This window comes from Mustela lutreola, chromosome 3 (assembly GCF_030435805.1).
Source record: "Mustela lutreola isolate mMusLut2 chromosome 3, mMusLut2.pri, whole genome shotgun sequence".
Classification (NCBI taxonomy): Eukaryota; Metazoa; Chordata; class Mammalia; order Carnivora; family Mustelidae; genus Mustela; species Mustela lutreola.
In genome coordinates, this window is record NC_081292.1 from 6808008 (window position 1) to 6827006 (window position 18999).

The window sequence follows — 18999 nt, forward strand, 5'->3', positions numbered from 1 at the left end:
ACTGGGACCTCCAAACAGCCTTCCCACGTAGGTGCTTCTCTGAGCTCCAACGCAAAGCCTACGGGGTTATCAACCCTCTGCACCCAAACCTGGGGGGCCTTGAATTCCATTTTTTTTTTTTAAACCTTTTCAAACTCCAGGTTTTTTAAAGCTCCATTACCTTCTCAGCCTCTTCAGGAACTGGCAAAAGGCCCCCCAGGGGTTCCCAAGCAGGGTTCTACCAGAGAATAAAGCCCAATACTCCACGGCCACTGTGTACAAAGTGAATTCACTTCTTTCCCATGCATCTAGAAAGGCAGTACTTTCCTAGCACCATTTGCTACATCCCGTGATAGAGATGAGGCAGCCCAGTTGAGAAAGGCTGCCCAAGGGAAAGCGCGCTCAAAAATGCTGAGCTCACCTCTTTGGCGTTGGTCAAGAGGCTAGCCAGTATCTGTTTTGTTTGCATTTTGCTCGCTCTTATACCTCCGAAGACGTTTTCTTTGTTGCTTCTGTCTCACCCCTCCCAGCCACTCTCGGCAGGGTCTGGGGCAGACTCTCACGTATGGGGGCTTCCTGTCTTTCGGGCCACCATGTTCTCGGAGTGCCGACAGGAGGAAGCATTCAGTAAATCCTTTCTGCATCAGTGGGTCAACAATGAATGAGCAACAGCTGTGGATTCATTCACTCACTCTTCCCAGTGAGAAGACAGCTCCTGTGAGAATGACAGCTGGCCAGGAGGGAGGCACCAAGTGACTCCAGCGTCACCAGGAAGAAGGGCCTCCTGGAACACAGAAATGCACACCTACTGCACAACAGAGCGTCCTCCACAAGGAAACCAAAGCCCCAGACAATCAGAGTTTACACTGTTAGCACTAAGACTGCTCTGTGCTTAGCTTCGAGGCAGAGAACCCTTCGGGTCACCACCTGATCTAAGGGCAGATACGCCTGCAGGAAGTCATGCTGTTGTGTGATGGACAGAGTACTGGGACTGTCTGGTACAACATTCTTCAGACACATATTGGTCATATCTTAAAACCATTTATCCAAGTATACAACAAGGCGTAAAAAGGTACAAACCCCAAGTGCGCTGCTTAGTGAGTGAGCAGGGAGTGCGCACAGCATGTAACCAACACTCGGATCAAGAACCAGAACCCCCTGGCCCTGCTGCGAGGCCGTCCCCGTCCTGTTACTACCTACCCCCGGCAGTAACCACGCTCAAGTGAGCGTGAACTTTCTATCAGTGGAATCCGGGTAACTACTGCTCTGCCCAGCACAGTGCCCTGAGACCTGTCCTTGTCGTCAGAGGGAGCTTCAGCAGGAGAAACCATCCTTTCTCGCTGCCTGAAAATACGATCTGTATCGTTACACTGCGGCTGGTTTATCTACTCTTGTTCTGAAACGTATTTGGCTTCTTTCTAGTCTTTGCCTACGTGGCCCTTGCACAAGCGTTGTGTGTGTCCTCGTACGTTCCGTTCCCAGGAGCAGCACCGCGGGGTCTCAGGGAAGCATGTGTACAGCTTTAGCGGGGGTGTCCAACAGGTTTCCAAACTAGTGCGATCAGCCTAAGTTTCCACAGCAGCAGAGAACTCCTATTGTACCCCGATCCATTTCAAACTGGAAATTATCTTTTTAACTATTTCCGTAGGTGTGAACAGCACTGGGTATTATGCTTATCATAAACAGCAATCCCCACTTATCCAAGATTTCGCTTTCTGAGGTTGTGGTTTCCTACAGTCCACCACAGGCCAGAAGCAGATGGTCCTCCTTGTGGCCCTTGTTAGAAGGCCAACAGTAGCCTCCCGCTCTGTCACAGGCCTGCATCACTCCCCTTGCTCCTTCTGGCCACGTGGACCTTTTATCACCCCACATCCTCCCAAGAAGAAGGGTGCGTAGCACAGTAAGATATTTTGAGAGAAAGAGAGACCACATTCACATAGCCTTCATTACAGTATATCGCAGTAGCTACTCTATTATTGTTGTTGTTAATCTCCTATGGGCCTCATTCATACATTAAGTTTTATCATGGGTGTGTGAACAGGAAAAAACAGTGACTGTATCATTGAATAGTACCTGCAACTTCAGGCATGCCCCGGGGGACCTGGGACAAACCCTCCCCAGTTAATGAGGGATTTCTGTATCAATGTCCTGGGCACAGTTAGCAAGGGTCTGGCATGAAAGACAGAGCTACTTGGTAAACTGAGGAACTGAGATTTCTGAGCCAAAACCCAAATGACTTATACACTACTTTTTACGTGCCAGGCACTACTTTAAATACATTTTTTCAAAGATTTATTTATTTGAGATAGAGTGAAAAAAGCATGAGCAGGGGAGAAGGGCAGAGGGAGACTCCCCTAGCAGCTCCCTGCTGAGCATGGCAGCCCCACTGTGAGAGCTGGACTGGGGCGGGGGGGGGGGGGTGTCTACCCAGGCTCCATCCCACAACCAGGAAATCATGACCTGAGCGGAAACCAAGAGCCATCTTTATGGCTGTTTAACCCACTGAGCCACCGGGTGCCCCTAGATACTTTCCATATGTTAATTTGTCTAATCTTCATAACACTATGTGTTAAATAAGTACTACTATTTCCACTTAAAATCAGGGACTGAGGGATAGAGCAGATAAGAAATTCACCCAAATGACGCAACAATTAAAGACACAGCAAAGATGTGAATCTTTGCTTGTAACTATGGCTTGTAACTATGGCGATAAATACAGGCCTCATCCCCATAAAACAGAGAATACTATACTATAATCAGCTCCCCGGGACAGGGCCACACTCTGAGGACACATCTGGATGGCCAGCCGGCCTTCCGCGCGTGTTACCAAACCTGACAGTGTACTTTAGTCCTGAAATACATCTTTCAAGGTTCCATGTCCCTCACTGCCAACGAACTAGATGAAAGCAAAAGGATAAAGATAAAGATAATAATAAACCTCATCAGTAAGATGGCACCACCACGCCTCTGCTGGCCGCCCCGACATCCACCGGCGCCTCCCGTGGGTCTCTGCCTGCCTGAATGCTGCTAGCGCCCTTTCTCTGTTTGGTCTGCTCTCTCCAGAAGTCTTTCCACGTTCCATCAAGCAGCAGTCTTCCCTGATTGGTCCTCCTGAAATACTCTGTATGTGTGTGTGTTTCTTTGCTGTATTAAGAAATCAAATATTGATTACTACGCTGGGCACTATGGATAAAAAGCCATGGCATCTATCATCAACAACTTGAAATGTAAGAAAAATAATGATATAAGTGAAGGGAATGATCACATTGTTCTAAGAAAGTATCTTAAGTAGGGTGTTTACACATAGACATGACAAAGAACCACCACCTGAAGCAGACAGAGTCATGGGCGGGTTCAACGCGCACAGCAAAGGTGTGTCTTCCTAGACCCTGATCTGCTTGACCGCAGGGATGGAGTTCGATGAACGCTGGTTAATGCATGAAGAAAATGACAAAACTAAGATGGCAGGTTCTTGTAGGGGATCCATTAGAACAGAGGGCCATTCCCATGGTTCTCAAGGCCCTCCCTGCCACAGCCCTGATTCACTTGAGGGACACGACACCTCCATCCCAGTAGCTCAGATACAACCATCATCGCTCGCTCACTTCAATAGACAAGCCCTCACTGCAGAGGCAAAAAGCGTTCTCCATGCCCTAGAGACACTGTCATTCTGGAGTTCTCCATGCTCTTAAAATGCTTTTCTGGTTGCTTTGTTTAAAATACAGAGAAGAAAAACAAAAAAACAAACAAACAAAAAACAACCTCTAAATACATAAATTTAAAATCTGAAATCATTTCTCAAAGTTCTGTGTTTCCAAAATAGGTCAACCTTTCCAACAATTTAGGAAAGAGATCAACTTATGAAGGTCCTGATAGACATTTCAAGTAAATTGCATGAGGCTCTTGCTTCCGGTAAAATGAATGTAAAAAATTACAGAACCTTCATCTTTTTATCTAAAATAAAAAGGTGTCCCTAGGCTTTTCAATTCACATTTAAAATGCATTTTCATAAATAACCTTTTCACAATCTGTACTCTGTTTTAATTAAATTTCTCACTATGGAAAACAAGATAATTGAAACAATTTAGAGATTAGTTAACTGTCAAAAAATTACGCCAGTAGTCACTGCACTGGGAAAATTTGCCAACGGTACAACGTTTTTCTGTAACTAAAGTCCCCAAACTAGTCATGTAATCAAAACTTCATGTGAGCTCACAAACGAAAGAGGACAATGGCTTCACTGAGTCTTCAGAACAAAATCTACATCACAGATTTACACTTACGTTCAAACACTGCATTTGGTTTTGCACGGATGTTTCCAGTCACCCAAAATTTGTAAGAGTTTATCCCTCTGGCAAAAGAGTCCGTGGCAGTCCCTGCGTGGCCAGGTGTTGGAGGGGACACCGACTATGGCGGGAGCAGGCTGCCTGCTTCGAGCCAGCTTCATCTGCCGCAGCGTTACTGCGCCGTGATGCGGGAGAAGAGGCAGAAGAGGCATGTCTGCTTGTGAAACCCACCCTTCAGATTTCTGCTCCCATTCAAAACTGTCTCTGACTTTTTAAACCTGGTTTAAGTGAACAAATGGCAGATGTCCTGTGAGGAAACGCCTCCGAAGAGCTGCACAAGACAGTCCTGAGAAGCCCCATCCCCACAGGGCAGAGCACAGGCTCCGGGGGGGCCTCCTTGTGCCCGGCCGTCCCCCGGCACGACTGCACCCCATGAGGGAGGCAACCCAGAGGGATAATTAGGGCATATCAAGTACCCGCAGAGCTTCCATATTCTGAAGAAGTTGTAGGACTTCTAGAACGCCCTACCATGTTCATGTTTAAAGGGGATCAACCCATCAGCTCAGCCTCCAAAGCCTACAGGGATTCACATGAAGATAGCGGGGACATCACTGACTGGCACGTACTTCCTACGAAGAAATAGATGGGTGACATGGGCATAATTAAATGAGTTAGAAAAGAACATGATTCAAGTTTCTAAGATGATTTGAGTTTGTACATCCTGAATGGTGAGTATGCATTTGAAAAGAACTCTCATTTTTAAAACATTTTTCAAAACTTCTGTTCTAGAATTCAAGAGACTCAGAACCACTCACTCACTTTCCACTTTCAGCTTGTTACTCCCATTAACATTTAGTTTGCTGTGTTTGTTCTGTGACTTTCTTTTCAGTACCAAGATCTCTAGCTGATGAAAATGAAGTTCTTTATTATAAAAAAGCATTTCTGGGTGACAGAATGAAGAAAGCTTCAGAAAACAACCAATTACAGAATTTTAAAGTTGGAAAAAAAGGACAGTGTCTGGCCTAACCTGCTGGTTCCTTGGGTGAAGTACCATGACCGGCACTTTGTAGTCACAGAAACCAAAGCCCAAAAGGTTAAACAATTTGCATACAAAACAGTGGTGACACTGATAAGAAGGGAGACAAGAAACCAAGTATTTGCCTCACAGAGTAACATTCTCTTTATTAAATTGTATTGTCTTCTACATTTATTAGTTCACTAAATGAGCCATGTTATGTTGCTAAAATTGGTGCCAGATACTTAATTTTACTTCACTAAGAATATTTAACAGTGCACATGACACATGGAATGACACCATTCATTGGTGGTAACGAAGACCACCCTCCACATGCTAATGTATGATCTCTGAACTGTCAGGCCTGTGGCAGGCTTTGGGCAAACTCAGAGGAGAGGAGAGGGAAGAGGGGAAGAGAGAGGAGGGGGGGGGGGTGGGGAAGCAAGAGGAGAGGAGGGAAGAGGCGAGGGGAGAGGAGGCGGCCGGAGAGGACCGATGGAAAGCTGGTGGCAGGTGAGACATGGGGACAAGCATTACAGACAGGTGCAGACTGGGACAAGTGCAGGTGCTCCTGGAGGACATGGTCACAGCATGTGAGCGGGATGCTGCGAGGGAGGGGTGTCTCCCGAGGGGGGGCAAGCACCTTAACTAAAGCTGGGGTGACATGAGGAGCTGGAGAGCAAAGAGCGATGCAGATGTGAAAAGACTCGGTTTGCTGTCTGCTTACAGGGAACGAGAAGAGGCACCGGTGCGCCCCTGCCGCCTGGGGATATGCCGTCCACCCTCACCAGCCTCTGTGAGCCCACGGGGCTGGCCCAGGCCACAGCTTTGACAGTGCTGTGCAGCACTCTGGGACAGAAAGACACAGGAGGTGGACACTGGACGGCACGCAAGGGAGAGGTGAGACTGGAGATTTAGATCAAGTAGTTACAAGCAAGCGGTGTTTATAATAATGTTGTTGTTATTGTTTTTTAAAAGACTTATTTATTTGACAGAGAGAGAGCACAAGTAGGCAGAGAGGCAGGCAGAGAAGGGGAAGCAGGCTCCCCGCCGAACGAGCAGGGAGCCCGATGCGGGGCTCGATCCCAGGACCCTGAGACCATGACCCAAGACAAACGCAGAGGCTTAACCCACTGAGCCCAAGTGCCCTGCTAACATGCAGTGAAATCATGGAAACGGACATTTTTCAGCGACAATAAAAGATAGTGAGCATTTAAAGAACATGGATCTATTTTGATTGTGTGTTTTCTCTGCATGTGGAGCCTAAAGTGATTTATCAAAACTGGTTTCATTTTAGAAATTCATATGTAAATTGGGCTCTGCCAGGAAGCATCAAACATGTCTTTCTATGTAATTACACCAACACTTTGAATTGTTAAAGTGCTCTCACTGAATGTACTCTGGGTTATGTTAATTACTTTGTCAGTTATTTAATTATTTGGACACAAGTAATGAATCAATGTCATTTTGGGGAAGAGGTACTTCTTGTTCTCAAAAAAGAGATGAGAAGTTACAGTAATTATGTCTAATTTTACTAAGTTAAAAGTGGAGCAGAAGGTCCCAAATTTATTCGCAAATGGTTGAAAACATATTCATTATCTGTTTTCTTCTCTCCTGGAAAAAAAAGCTAATCATGTTGAATTGTCTTGTTTCCTTAGAGTTACTCTTAAAAGACAAGCGTTCACTGACAGGAGGATCTGGTCTTCCCGACGTTGAGTCTGTTCCTCACGCATGGCCACTGCCTGTCACCTGCCCTCTCCTCACGCTCCTCTCCTCGCAGAGCAGCAGACTGATTTGCCAACAGATGTTCTTCTCAAGGACACATGCTCAGGGAGCATTTGTGACAGTGACTGTGATGAAGAACAGTTGGCCCAGGTGACATTAGAAATGATTAAATATCTTCGCACACACACCTTGAGAAAAATCAGTCCAATTTCAATAGGCACATTTTGACAAGGAAATACCTTCAAATTATCAAGCTTTCTCACTGGGGCTAATCAAGTATATTCTTATAACAGGCCACTCTAATGCTCACCACTCGCTGAGTGTTTGAGCCTAGTGCCACACGGGGACCCCTTCAGGCTGGCGCACGTACTCTGAAGAACATGGAGTATTTTAAGGACTGAAACGTGTGCTTTCTCAAAAAAGTAGCAGCTATGGCAGGATCTGAAGGAAGAGGATGTTACCCCCTTTTTGGTTTAAATAAGCAACTGATAGGATTTTTTTGTCTTTTATTCTGGAAATAATGTCCTCAGATAATAAATGTTAAGTGGAAGTTAAAATGAAAAGCAAACTGAATTGGTTGGATAGAACCAAACAAGTTCATAGAAATAAAACATTTATCACTATGGATGTACTTCAAAGAGGATCTTTAAAAATCGCATTTCTGAGTTCCAAAGGAATGACATGCCTTTTTGAGAGTTACAGGTGCTCTGAAACTCTTAAAGAAAAAGCTATTTTTTTTTTTTTTGCTAGTAAATACAACACTATTGTCATTTATTATTTTTAAAATTCCTAAACCCATCCTGTTTTTCCTAATTATTTTCAATTTCCATTTATCTAGTTAAGGTAGCTTAACACAAGTGGCTGACTATATGACCAGGCCACAGGGGTCATCTGACACAATCTCTTGTCTCCTGGCCCACAGTCCTGGGAAAGCAAGATGAGGTAGCCAATGCATTTTCTCTAAAGAGGAGAAAGGCCGATAGTCTCATCTACTAGAACACGGTTCTTCATAAAGCACTGACTGCTAGAGACAGACAGCCCCTGAGTCCTGAATCCCACATCTGCTCCTTCTTTATCTGCCACGCAACTTTAGGTGAGACACTTAACTTCGCACTTGCACAACAGATCATAACATCTCACTGCGTGCCTATGAGAAGAACATGACAGAACATACATGAAAATGCCTTGTGGAGAGTAGCTTCTCATTAAATATTACATCGTCTGGAAAGTTCATTCTTATACTGAGATAAGAATTATGTTACTCTGCGACTTTCAGGAGCTACACAGAATTAGTCTTATCTCTTTGTAACCTGTAACTGCCCTTTGAACACCAGGGACACGGATAACTAAGGCAAGATGTTTTGTTAAATGCCAACTCTCACACTGCTTCCCATTGGATGGTTACAGTATGACTCGGAAAAGATCAATGGTAACCTTCATTAGGAAAACTTACCAGGTATCTAATCCAGTAAAGATTTACTAAGTGCATATAATGTGCCGGAAACTATGCTACAGGCGAGAGAGTGTTTTTCCCTAGAAGTTTATAATCTGCTGAGAAACAGATGTATACTAATGACTGCACTATACAGCTATATGCCAACAGTGAAGAGAGAGAGAGAGAGAGAGCACAAGTAGGGGGAACAGAGCAGGGAGAGGGACAAGCAGGCTTCCTTCTGAGTAGGGACCCCCCCCGCCCCAACCTGGGACTCGATGCCAGGCCTCTGGGATCCTGACCTGAGCCAACAAACTCAACAGACTGAGCCACCCAGGAATCCCTTAAAACTCAGTCTTGAGAACAGTCACTCATTCAGCAAACACTTAGTAAAGACCTTCTATGTGCCAGCCAGCATACTAGGTGATGGGAGTTAGAGACAGAGGTGAACGGCAAGCGAGGGATCCACATTCTCAGGGAGTTTAGAAACTCCTTTACATTCGTTCCAGTTCAACGGTATGATTTTTTTAAAGATCAACTCCAACTTCCCACTTGCCGCATGAATGAAGAACTATTTGGGGGGTTATAGGATCTCAAGCTTTCTAAGTTGGATAATGTTTAGGATACCCACCTCTTCTAAAGTCCTACAAACAAACAAACAAACAAACACATTTTTAAATTTTCTTTTTTTAAGTTTGGGCATTTTCTCCTTCCTGTGCTCCAAAGCTAAGGATGTTGTGTGAATAATCTTCAGGATTTCAAATAGGACGAAGGGCCAATGTCTGGGAATATACCAGACACTGCAAAGCTGTGGTCAGGAAACGAGTTGAGGTCAAAAGAGCACACCTGAGAGGCAGAGCAACCAGAGCGAGCCGCGGAGGTGAGGGGACTGTGTCTCCTCCTCACAGTAGCTCCCAACATTGTTTGCTGTGTACAGTGTTCCGCTATTGAAGCTTTCAGTATAGAACAGCATAAAAGGCCTGCAAAATGCAAGGCAAAATGGGGAAAATCCTTGTTCTTGGCTATAACTTCCGTAAGTGTTTCCAGGAGTAACAGATACAAATCAAGAGGGAAAGGTATTGCACATGATCCAAAGTCTTCATGATAGCAATCCGACTTGGGGAAGAGGCCGTACTCATGACAGTGCAGCTGACCCTTGAACAATGGGGGGGGTTAGGAGCCCTGACTCCCATGCAGTTGAAAATCTGTGTATAACATTTGACTGACAAAAACCTAAGTACTAATAGATAGCCTACTGCTGACCAGAAGCCTTCCCAATAACGTACACAGTTGAGTAACACATGTCCTGTATGTTGCATGTATGAAATTCTATACTCTTATAATAAACTCAGAGAAAATATTAAGAAAATCATGAGAAAGTCAAAATACATCTATAGTAATGTACCATTATTTTCAGAAAAATCCACATACAAATGGACCCAGGCAGTTGGAACCCGTGGTGTTCAAGAGTCAGCCATCTTTCTTTTGTGTATGTGTCCGACTCCAGCGCCTAGAGCACATTCAGAAAGCAGGCGCGTGTGCAAGAGCTGTTGTGTGAACATGACAGAATTGCCGATGCCGCACTCCAGGTAAGTTCAGATGAGGGCGGGAAACACAGCCGTCGGTTAACTGGCAAAGGAAGAGGCGGCCACCCTGGAACTGTGGCCGCAGCCACAGTTAGCGCCTGGAGGAGCGCCAGGTGAGTGTGGGACCCAAACCGTGAAAGCTCCCTTTCTCCCCGAACCCCATCTGCTCCTGGGAGGACACACGGATTCTTCTGCATGGCCACTGTCGCATCATCCACGTAGTCCATGGGAAGGGCAGTAAATTAACTCAACCGAATACTTCTCAAATCAATTGTTTTAACACCTTTTCTCCTCTGGACTTGAACTTGTCCAGGAAAGTTCATTTGTATTCATCTGATTGCATTCTGGATTCACTAGAGTGTACACCTAGAGACAGACGGAATTCAATCCATCTGAGTGGAAAGGTGAATCAATGTATGGGGAGAAGGCAACAGCTCTTTCTGAAATGTGACTGTAAAGCCCAACAAGCAGTTGACAGACTCAGATCACACTGACGGCGCCAGGGGCTGAGGATCCAGGCTTTCCACACCCTCTGTCTGAGGGTCTGGCGACACCATCTAGCCACACCTACATTAATCCAGACCTAAGAGAAAGCCCAGGTGGAAAACGACAAACACCGAACAGCACTTTCCCCGCCGCTGCAGTCTCTACTATTCTCGGGAGACGCCGCATCTGTGGAAGAGCTTGAGGCATGATTATTATTGTCAGTTTGGTCAGAATATCAGGACACAGGAACATGTCAAACTGTAAGGAAATAAGGAGAAGACATAGAGGTCACATCCTTTCCCGACTGAATAGCAGAATGGTGAAAGTGTTATGGGATTTATTCGTTGAATTCACTGAGTCCCCAGGACCCATTGTCTGCCGCTCATAGATACAAGCCGAACATCCTTGCCTCTCCAGAGTCCCAGTGTAGGCGGGAGAGAGACGTGTGACTCCAGCAGTAATGCTCAATACGGCAGCTCCTATCTCCTCTGACTTTCCCTAAGGATAGCTGACCTGGATTTACAAGGACAAACAGGAAGCATGAGATTCCAAGCAGAGAGCAGCACCACCAAAGGTCTGGAAGCCCAAGAGGATGCAGCACACCGAGGGAAAGACACAAAGTTCAGTACATCCAGGACAAAGACTTTGATCTTTCCAGTGGCTGCTGATGCAGCAGAAGATGTCCCAGAGAATGAACGCAGCCTTCCAGACACCATGCAGGGAGCCACCGGGCACCCAGCAAGAGCTCTCCCTGACATAAGACATGAAAACCCATGGGTTCTTGTACTTCAGCCCCATCACCCGTCACTGCTTCTCTTTGACAACCGTTCATGTACTGTTTCTTTAAGACTTTCAATCACTAACATGAAGCACCCATCCACCACTTATTTTCTTTATTTATGTTAAACTCAGAAGTCACAGGAAGAATCCCAGGGGGCTTGTATTCTTGTTGCAGAACGCCTCTGTCCTTCCCCTCTACTCAGTTTCCATGGATATATTTTCTTTCTCTTATATCCAGTAAGTCTATGAACCATATCAAAGAATTATCGAATGGTAATGGAAACACATACTGATTTGCATTAATATAAAAAATTGGGAACTTTTGTTTTTTTCACTGAAAAAAACTTCAACTAAGAATCCATATTCAATAGCAGCACTTAAGAGGAAACACTTCAGGGTAAAAACAACTTGGTATATGTGGGTGATTCTTTTTTAAAAGACTGAATTACTCAGAGGCAACCTGTAGTGGAACATGAATGAATGACTGTTACATTAAAACCCGTAAGAGCCTGATGACAGGTCTCCGTGATCCTGGGCTAGAACCTCCCCACCACCCAGATTCATCCTCCCTATCACAGATATAAGTTACCTAACAAAAGAGGCTATGTCCTTCTCAGTTCTTACACTGCTAGTATCACATCTCATTTGGCACTCAGTAAATGTTCGCTGAACTAAGGTAGCGTTTTTGAGGACTACAGCAAGTGAGGGCGGACACTTGGTTATTACAACAGCCAATGCTGCGTGTGGCCGGCTTGATCAGACCGGCACAGCTGCTGCATGACTCCTTCACTTACATAATCTCCATACGTCTCTTGTGTTGGGGGTGGTGGCGGAGGTCGGTACCCAGTTGGCGGAACTCCTCTTGCTCTGGGAGTGAGAAGTCCTCTTCCCCGACTCACTGGCCCTCGGGTGGAAAGGACTCCCCTGGAAGCTGGCGTCCCTCGTGGTACACCAACTCCAACTGGCCGGGTTGTGACTCCTCCCCTTCCCCTGCAAGCAAGAGGGGCAAGTTAGCAATAGTCATCATTTTTCTACCAGGCCACGGTTCACATGCATTTACACCTCAGGAAAATCAATATTCCATATTACTGTAAAAAGAAAGAAGGAAATCAAATGCAAAGTGAAGATTAGAGCAAACGAAAAACAACTACATCCTGAAAGGAAGTTAAGTCATTTAAGGCTTATCCAGTGGTCATGAATATTATAACATCAAAGAAACCCCAAGACTCAATTTCTGACTAAGACACAGAGTAGTAAGTGAGGACATGTGGGAAGGCTGCATCATCTACTGAGGACTTCTTTGTGATGCCAGGCCAGGGTCACATCCGACCTTCATGCCTACATCATAAAGTGGGCTATATTCTACTTGTCTATGGACAAGGAAACTAAGGCTAGAAAGATCGTCAAACTGAGAACACAAGTATACATCAGAGTTCGATGAAAGAGAAAATAAAATGTAACTTCCCAAATAACGTATTGAACACAGTAATTTAAAATACCATTCTTAAGTTAAATAAATACAGGTATTTTCTAAGGTAGAATTCAACTTATTTATGTATGTCTAACATAAAATACGAGATTCCAAGTCAGAGAGGACAGAAGAAACAAGCTGTATCAAGAATAGCTCAACATAAGCAAAACTTGAGAAAACATTTAAACTCTGATGAAATAAATCAAAGAAGAAATATCCCATGCTTAGTGATTGTTACAGTCAATACTATTCAGTTGCCAATCCTTCCCATCTTGACCTATATTATATACTCAATATAACCCAGTAAAATTCCTGAGAACTACTTTGTAGACTGACAAACACATTCTGGAGAATATATAGAAAGGCAAAAGACCCAGAACAGACATCAAAATACTGAAGAAGAAAATTTTGGATGATCGCAGTATCTGATTTCAAGACTTATTATAAAGCTATAATAATCAAGGTAGTAAGTACTGATGGAAAAATAGATACACAGAACAGTGGCACAAAAGAGACAGACCTGAAATTGATCCACAGAAATATAGTAAAGTGACAAAGTTGCAAAGAAAATTCTATGAAAAAGTCTTTTAAACAAATAGTACTCAAGCAAATGGACATCCATATACTACCAAAAGAAAGACAGACAGACAGACAGAGAAAAGAACATAGAGACATCTTTCATAAAAATTAATTTAAAATAGACTTTAGACCTCACATAAAATATAAAACTCATAGAAGAAAATTCAGAAGAAATCAAGAAATCAGTGTGATTTCTTGGGTTTGATGATGAGTTTTTAGAAACAGTATGAAAAACATTATCTACGAAATAAAAATTAGTAAGCTGAACTTTCTTAAAATTAAAGACTTTTCCTCTGAGAAGGACACTGTTAAGAGATGAAGAGACAAGTCACAGAAAAGGGGAGAATGTCTACAAAACACGTATCTGATAGAAAACACGCTGTCCAAAATATACAAAGAACTTTTGAAACCCACAATAAGAAAATCCAATTAAAAAATGGGCAAAAGAAGAGACAGCTCACTGAAGAAGTTATACAGATGGCAAATAACCAAAGGGGGGGGAAAATTCTATATCACTTGTCATTAGGGAACTGCAAACTAAAACAAACCTATTAGAACAAATAAAATCAAAAGAAACTGAATATACCAACTGATGTTGAAAATGTGAAAGACAAGTGTTCTCATTCATTGCCAAGGGGCAAGCAAAAGAGTACAGTCACTCAGGAGGACAGTTTGGCACTTCCTTATGAAGTTAACATGGTATTATCATACAACCCAGCACCTGTATTCCTAGGTATTTACCCACCTGATTTGAAAAGCTGCTTCCACACCAAAACCTGCACATTAATGTCTACTGAAGCTTTACACATAGTGGCTAAAACAACCAAGATGACCTTTAAGTGGGGGATGGATAAGCAAGCTGGGGAGCACACATATGAAGGAATATTATTTGGTCCTGAAGAGAAATAAGCTCACAAACCAGGAAAAGCTATGGATGAACCTAAAATGTATGTTTCTAACTAAATGAAGCCAAGGCTACGTACTGTTTGACTCCAATGATAGGAAACAGTGGAAAAGAAAAAAAACTAGCGAGGAGTTAAAAAACCAAACAAACAAGAACCAGTGGTTGCTGCAGGTTAAGGGAAGGAGGGAAGGTTGAACAGGTAAAGAAAGCCGTAGGAACACTTCAGGGGGCTGACACTATTCTGCAGGATGCTGAAATGCTGGATATGTGACACAAAGCCATTTGTCAACACCCACAGAACTTTATAGCATGAAGAGTGAACATTAATGTATGCAAACTATATATATATATATATGTGTGTGTGTGTGTATATATATATAATTTAGGAAATCGAGGGCTTCTAAGATGTAATGCTAAATGTGACAAAATATTTTAACTACATTAAAAACATATAAAACATCTTTATGAAGTTGAGAAGTAAAATAAATTTAGAATTGAGTGAAGCTTATAAGACTAGGCAAAAGAAAATGCACGTAAGCACTGCTCTAGGTGACAGGCTTATTTCCCATGAAGAGGGATGCAGGTACACATAATGATTCTGATATACTCTGTACGTACACTGGACTCAAGCAATTAAATGGACGATGGATAATGGAAGCTACACTTCTTGTGCGGGAGTGAAGGTTACAGGTGAGCAAGCGGAAGAGGCTAGAATGAACACTATGGTTATGGACTGGAATCGGAGACATCAGTATCAACTCTTGATTCATTTACTATGGGTACAAGCAGTCACACACAGAAACATACACAGATGTGTATACATACATGGGCTAGTAGAATACATATGTTTCCTCACTCTGTCAGCCGACAGGGCCCGGAAGCAAGGACCTACCAGCAGCAAGAAACAGAACCAGCACCCAGATCTTGGTCTCTCACACCATTCTCCAATAAAAGGAACTGGGGCTCCTTGGAGAAATGGCCAATTCCAGGACTAGAGCAGGAAGTATGCAAGATGATGCTGGAGCAACTTGTAGGACAGAAGGCAAGGATGTACTCAAAAAATAAATAAATATACATATGTACATATTATAACCAATAAAAAAATTATGAGGGTATATGAGAAGAGTAGAGAAGGCAAATAAAAGAATACCCACAGGCCAAAGCTAAGACAACATGAGTAAAATAAAGCAGTATTGGATTTTAACCCAATGTATAAAATATAAATATCTGTAAGTCCACACTAATATAAACAAATGATTGAAATAACAAACTGGAGAGAAGAAGAAAATCCTGCAATAATTTATGTAGGTATTCTACCCTTCATGGGGGAAAAAAATTCAACTTTAAGTAGGGAAACCCAACAACTATGACCTTAGCACAGTTACCAAGGCAACATCAGCATCACAAAGTCATGTGGACAGTAGACACCACTGATAGCACGTGATGAAAATGACAGGACGAAATGAAAATGATACTTCATCTTCGTGGTTTTTGTTCCCTAAACCCGTAACCCCAGGCTTATCTTGAGAAAAACATTAGACCCATCCAAGATGAGGGACATCTTCAAAGAACCTGACCAGTACTTCTCAAAACATTAAAGCCATCGAAAAGATGCAAAATCTTAAGACTTTCACCCTTAGGTCACTTGTATTATTCCTTTTGTAAGTATTATATAAATTAGGTCTGTTTTTGCTCATCCTAGGCCATACAAATTGGTACAGTAAAAGTGGTGGTCAAGAGAAAGGTCACGGGAGTCAGACCTGAATTCAATTATAGACTATGTTTGTTACTGTCTAAGTTCTGCCTTCCAGTTAATATTCAAACAAATCAAATCTGAATTTCCCAAGCCAGTTACTCCACTGTGAACTGGGTTACACAACCCATTTCTTAGTAATAGTGTGCAGAAAAACGACACAGGACACAGAAAGTACCTACCACATCTCCTACTCCATCAAGATCAACAATTTATGTACATTTCAATCACTGAATTACAATGACAGACACTATAAATTGTCTTACTCGTATTTTTATCTCCAGGATATATCTAGAAACATCTTAATATGATTAGAGAAAAGAGTAGTTTCTAATTACAATAGATCTAATTCATATGTGATATTTCAGTTAATCTGTGTATATCCAAACTAAGGCTCCTGCTTCCTTATCTAATACCCCATCCTTGCCATCCAAGGTACTATATGGACCACAAAATATTCAACATGGTTTCTCAATCTATAAATTAAGTGTTCCATTAAATTGACAGACACAAATTTATATATTCAAGAGGCTCACAATTCTTCCCCAGCACTATCAACACTGTTTGGTTATGTGCCCTCTGGGTATATGGAATCACAGTAAACTACCTGTTACAGAATTTCAGACAAGTCATTTGATATATGTAGCTCTGGATACTTATCTAGGAAAGACCCTTCGAAGATTCATTTTTATGTGTTTGCAATTCCATGGGAACTGCGTGAAACAGTATAGTTGCTTCAAAGGATACTCTGGTGAGACGGAGACATGCAGGAAGTAGCGGCTAACATAAAGATCCTATGCAGAAGGCCCCCCGTATGCGACAAACGAAGTTCAGGGTAAAGTTTAACAGCTGGAATGATAATATGGGGATAAGAAAAGGAAAAGTGTCTGTTAAATGAGATAATAATCAGTGGGAATTTATTATTTTTTTTACTTAAAAAATTGATTGAAATTGATAAAATTAGGTTGCCACACTGTTCAGAATGAGGCTAATGAGAAAGAAGGAAGATCACACCTCTGAACAGAAAGCTTTGTAAGCCGAGGAATCGGTGTAATGGTCACGGTTCTTTTTGTTTGCGTTCTTCAGCACTGAGAACCTGGTTCCTGGTTTGAAACTCACATGTGGAAATAATCTAGAAAAGTCTGTGAACAGGTACTTTCACGGGAACAATAATTTGAATGACTAATCAGGAACTAATTATTTATAGACTGCCAGCCATTTTAGCATGTGATGAAAGAGTACATGCCTTCAGCTCCAGCATTCCCATCCTCAAATCTGCTCTGTCCCTTAGCTGCTGAGCCTCGGTTTTCTACCTGTAAAATAGCCTCACTAATACCTAGCTCTCACAGACAGTCATGAGAGCTACCCACAGAAGGTATAAAGTGCCTAACCTGACACAGCCATTTCGTAAGTGGTAATTATTACGCAGTCTTCCACTTGGAATCTGTCCTGACACCTTCCTTGGGCCACTTACCAGAGGACAAGGGGAGAACAAAAGAAAGTATCAATCACATCAGTTAGCAACAGCACCTTTATGTACACTCTACCCTTTTCACAGCAGTAATGCAGTCTGGGAGAGAAAGAGAATAAACATACACTATTACACTGTTTGGCCTTTATCTATAAATTTTATGAGGAGGAAAAAGTACTGGGTAAAACAATGACTTTGGTGGCAAAAGCCCTGAGTGCTCAAGTCAGCCCCGGCATTATTGGCTGGGCAAGAACCACAGCTGGTCACAAGCTGGGTGCCCGAGCGAGCCGAGGGCAGGGTTTTAGCTTGGTACCACCAGTATCACAGCGGGAAGCTAACCTTCCAGGGCGCTGCCTGAGGCCCATGCCCTGGTGTACTAACCACCCAAGGGGAAATTATTTCTCCCACAGACCCCCCGAACAAACTCATGGACTTGTTTTCATATCTGCGGTTTTCTGAGAGGAAAACTTAATTATTCGGAGACTTTCCCTTCTTGCCAGAGGTTGACAAGTGAATGAGAGGCTAGATAAGAGCAAACAGGGAACACAGCCTAAGGTTATAATCCCTCAGAACATGCAAAAGAAATTGTCAAAGCCAGTGACGACCGAAGCTTCCAGACCCTCTGGCAGCCCTTCCTCTTAACACCTTTAAAGATGATCTGAAATGTGGCTCTCTGGCAGCTTGTCCACACTTGTGCATCCTCATCACCCTCTGAGGACCTGTGTCGGGAGCCAGGAGGTCTGGAGTTCCATTTCCAACAAACTCTTGCTGCTCCTGGTTTCGACCCAGAACATACAGACCTGTTCTTCATTCTGGGATCCATCCCATTTCCAACACAATTAAAAAAAAAAAAAATTATGAGCAACTGTTTCATTATCCTACATTGTACAGAGTACAAAATAAATCTAAGGCCATTTGTTTCTTCCTCAAAAAGTTGCCAACTAGTTATTAGCAAAACTACTGACAATTTAAGACACTATGAGAAACACAACCTCTTATAAAGTGCAAGAAATGCATTTATCTTCTCTTTCCCACCTGAAGACAGAGAGCTCATTACTTACTTTGAAGCCTGTCACTGTCTTCCAATTCTGTAAGCATGCTTGTACCTTTCTTCTTTATTTAAAAATAAAAATTGCAAAAGTCTTTATCATTTCTAACTAACAGCCCTATTTCTGCCTTTGCAACTTTGAGGACAAGTCTTCCTCTCTGGTAACAGTGAATTAATAGTAAAGGAGATTAAGAGAGATGCGTACTTTGCCCAAGGTCCTCCATAAGAATTCAAATTGCAATGTGGGATCATTTTGTGTAATCGGAAAAGGAATCATGAACAGTTGGGCTTGAATAAATTAAGCCCACGGACATGATAAAAATTAAGCAGCGTCTGGATTAGCATGTGCTCAGTGTTCTAGCTCCATTTTACAGCTGAGGAAACCAGGGCTTAGCTTGGGGAGAAACCCGAGGAGGCCCTACAGCTCCAAAGAGCCAGGGGACTGATCTTCCCAGAGTCACACCCAAATTGCAAGCACAGTCCC

At 43.0% G+C, this 18999-nt stretch overlaps 1 protein-coding gene across 5 annotated transcripts in view; it reads right to left on the reverse strand.

Moving 5' to 3' along the window:
• KHDRBS3 (KH RNA binding domain containing, signal transduction associated 3) overlaps window positions 1-18999 on the reverse strand; it is a 186393-nt gene that overhangs the window by 56522 nt on the left and 110872 nt on the right. For all 5 annotated transcript variants that reach the window (XM_059165559.1, XM_059165556.1, XM_059165555.1 and 2 more), the window contains one exon: window positions 12084-12279. In XM_059165559.1, coding sequence (XP_059021542.1) covers window positions 12084-12279 — 196 coding nt within the window. The remainder of the gene's footprint in view (window positions 1-12083; window positions 12280-18999) is intronic.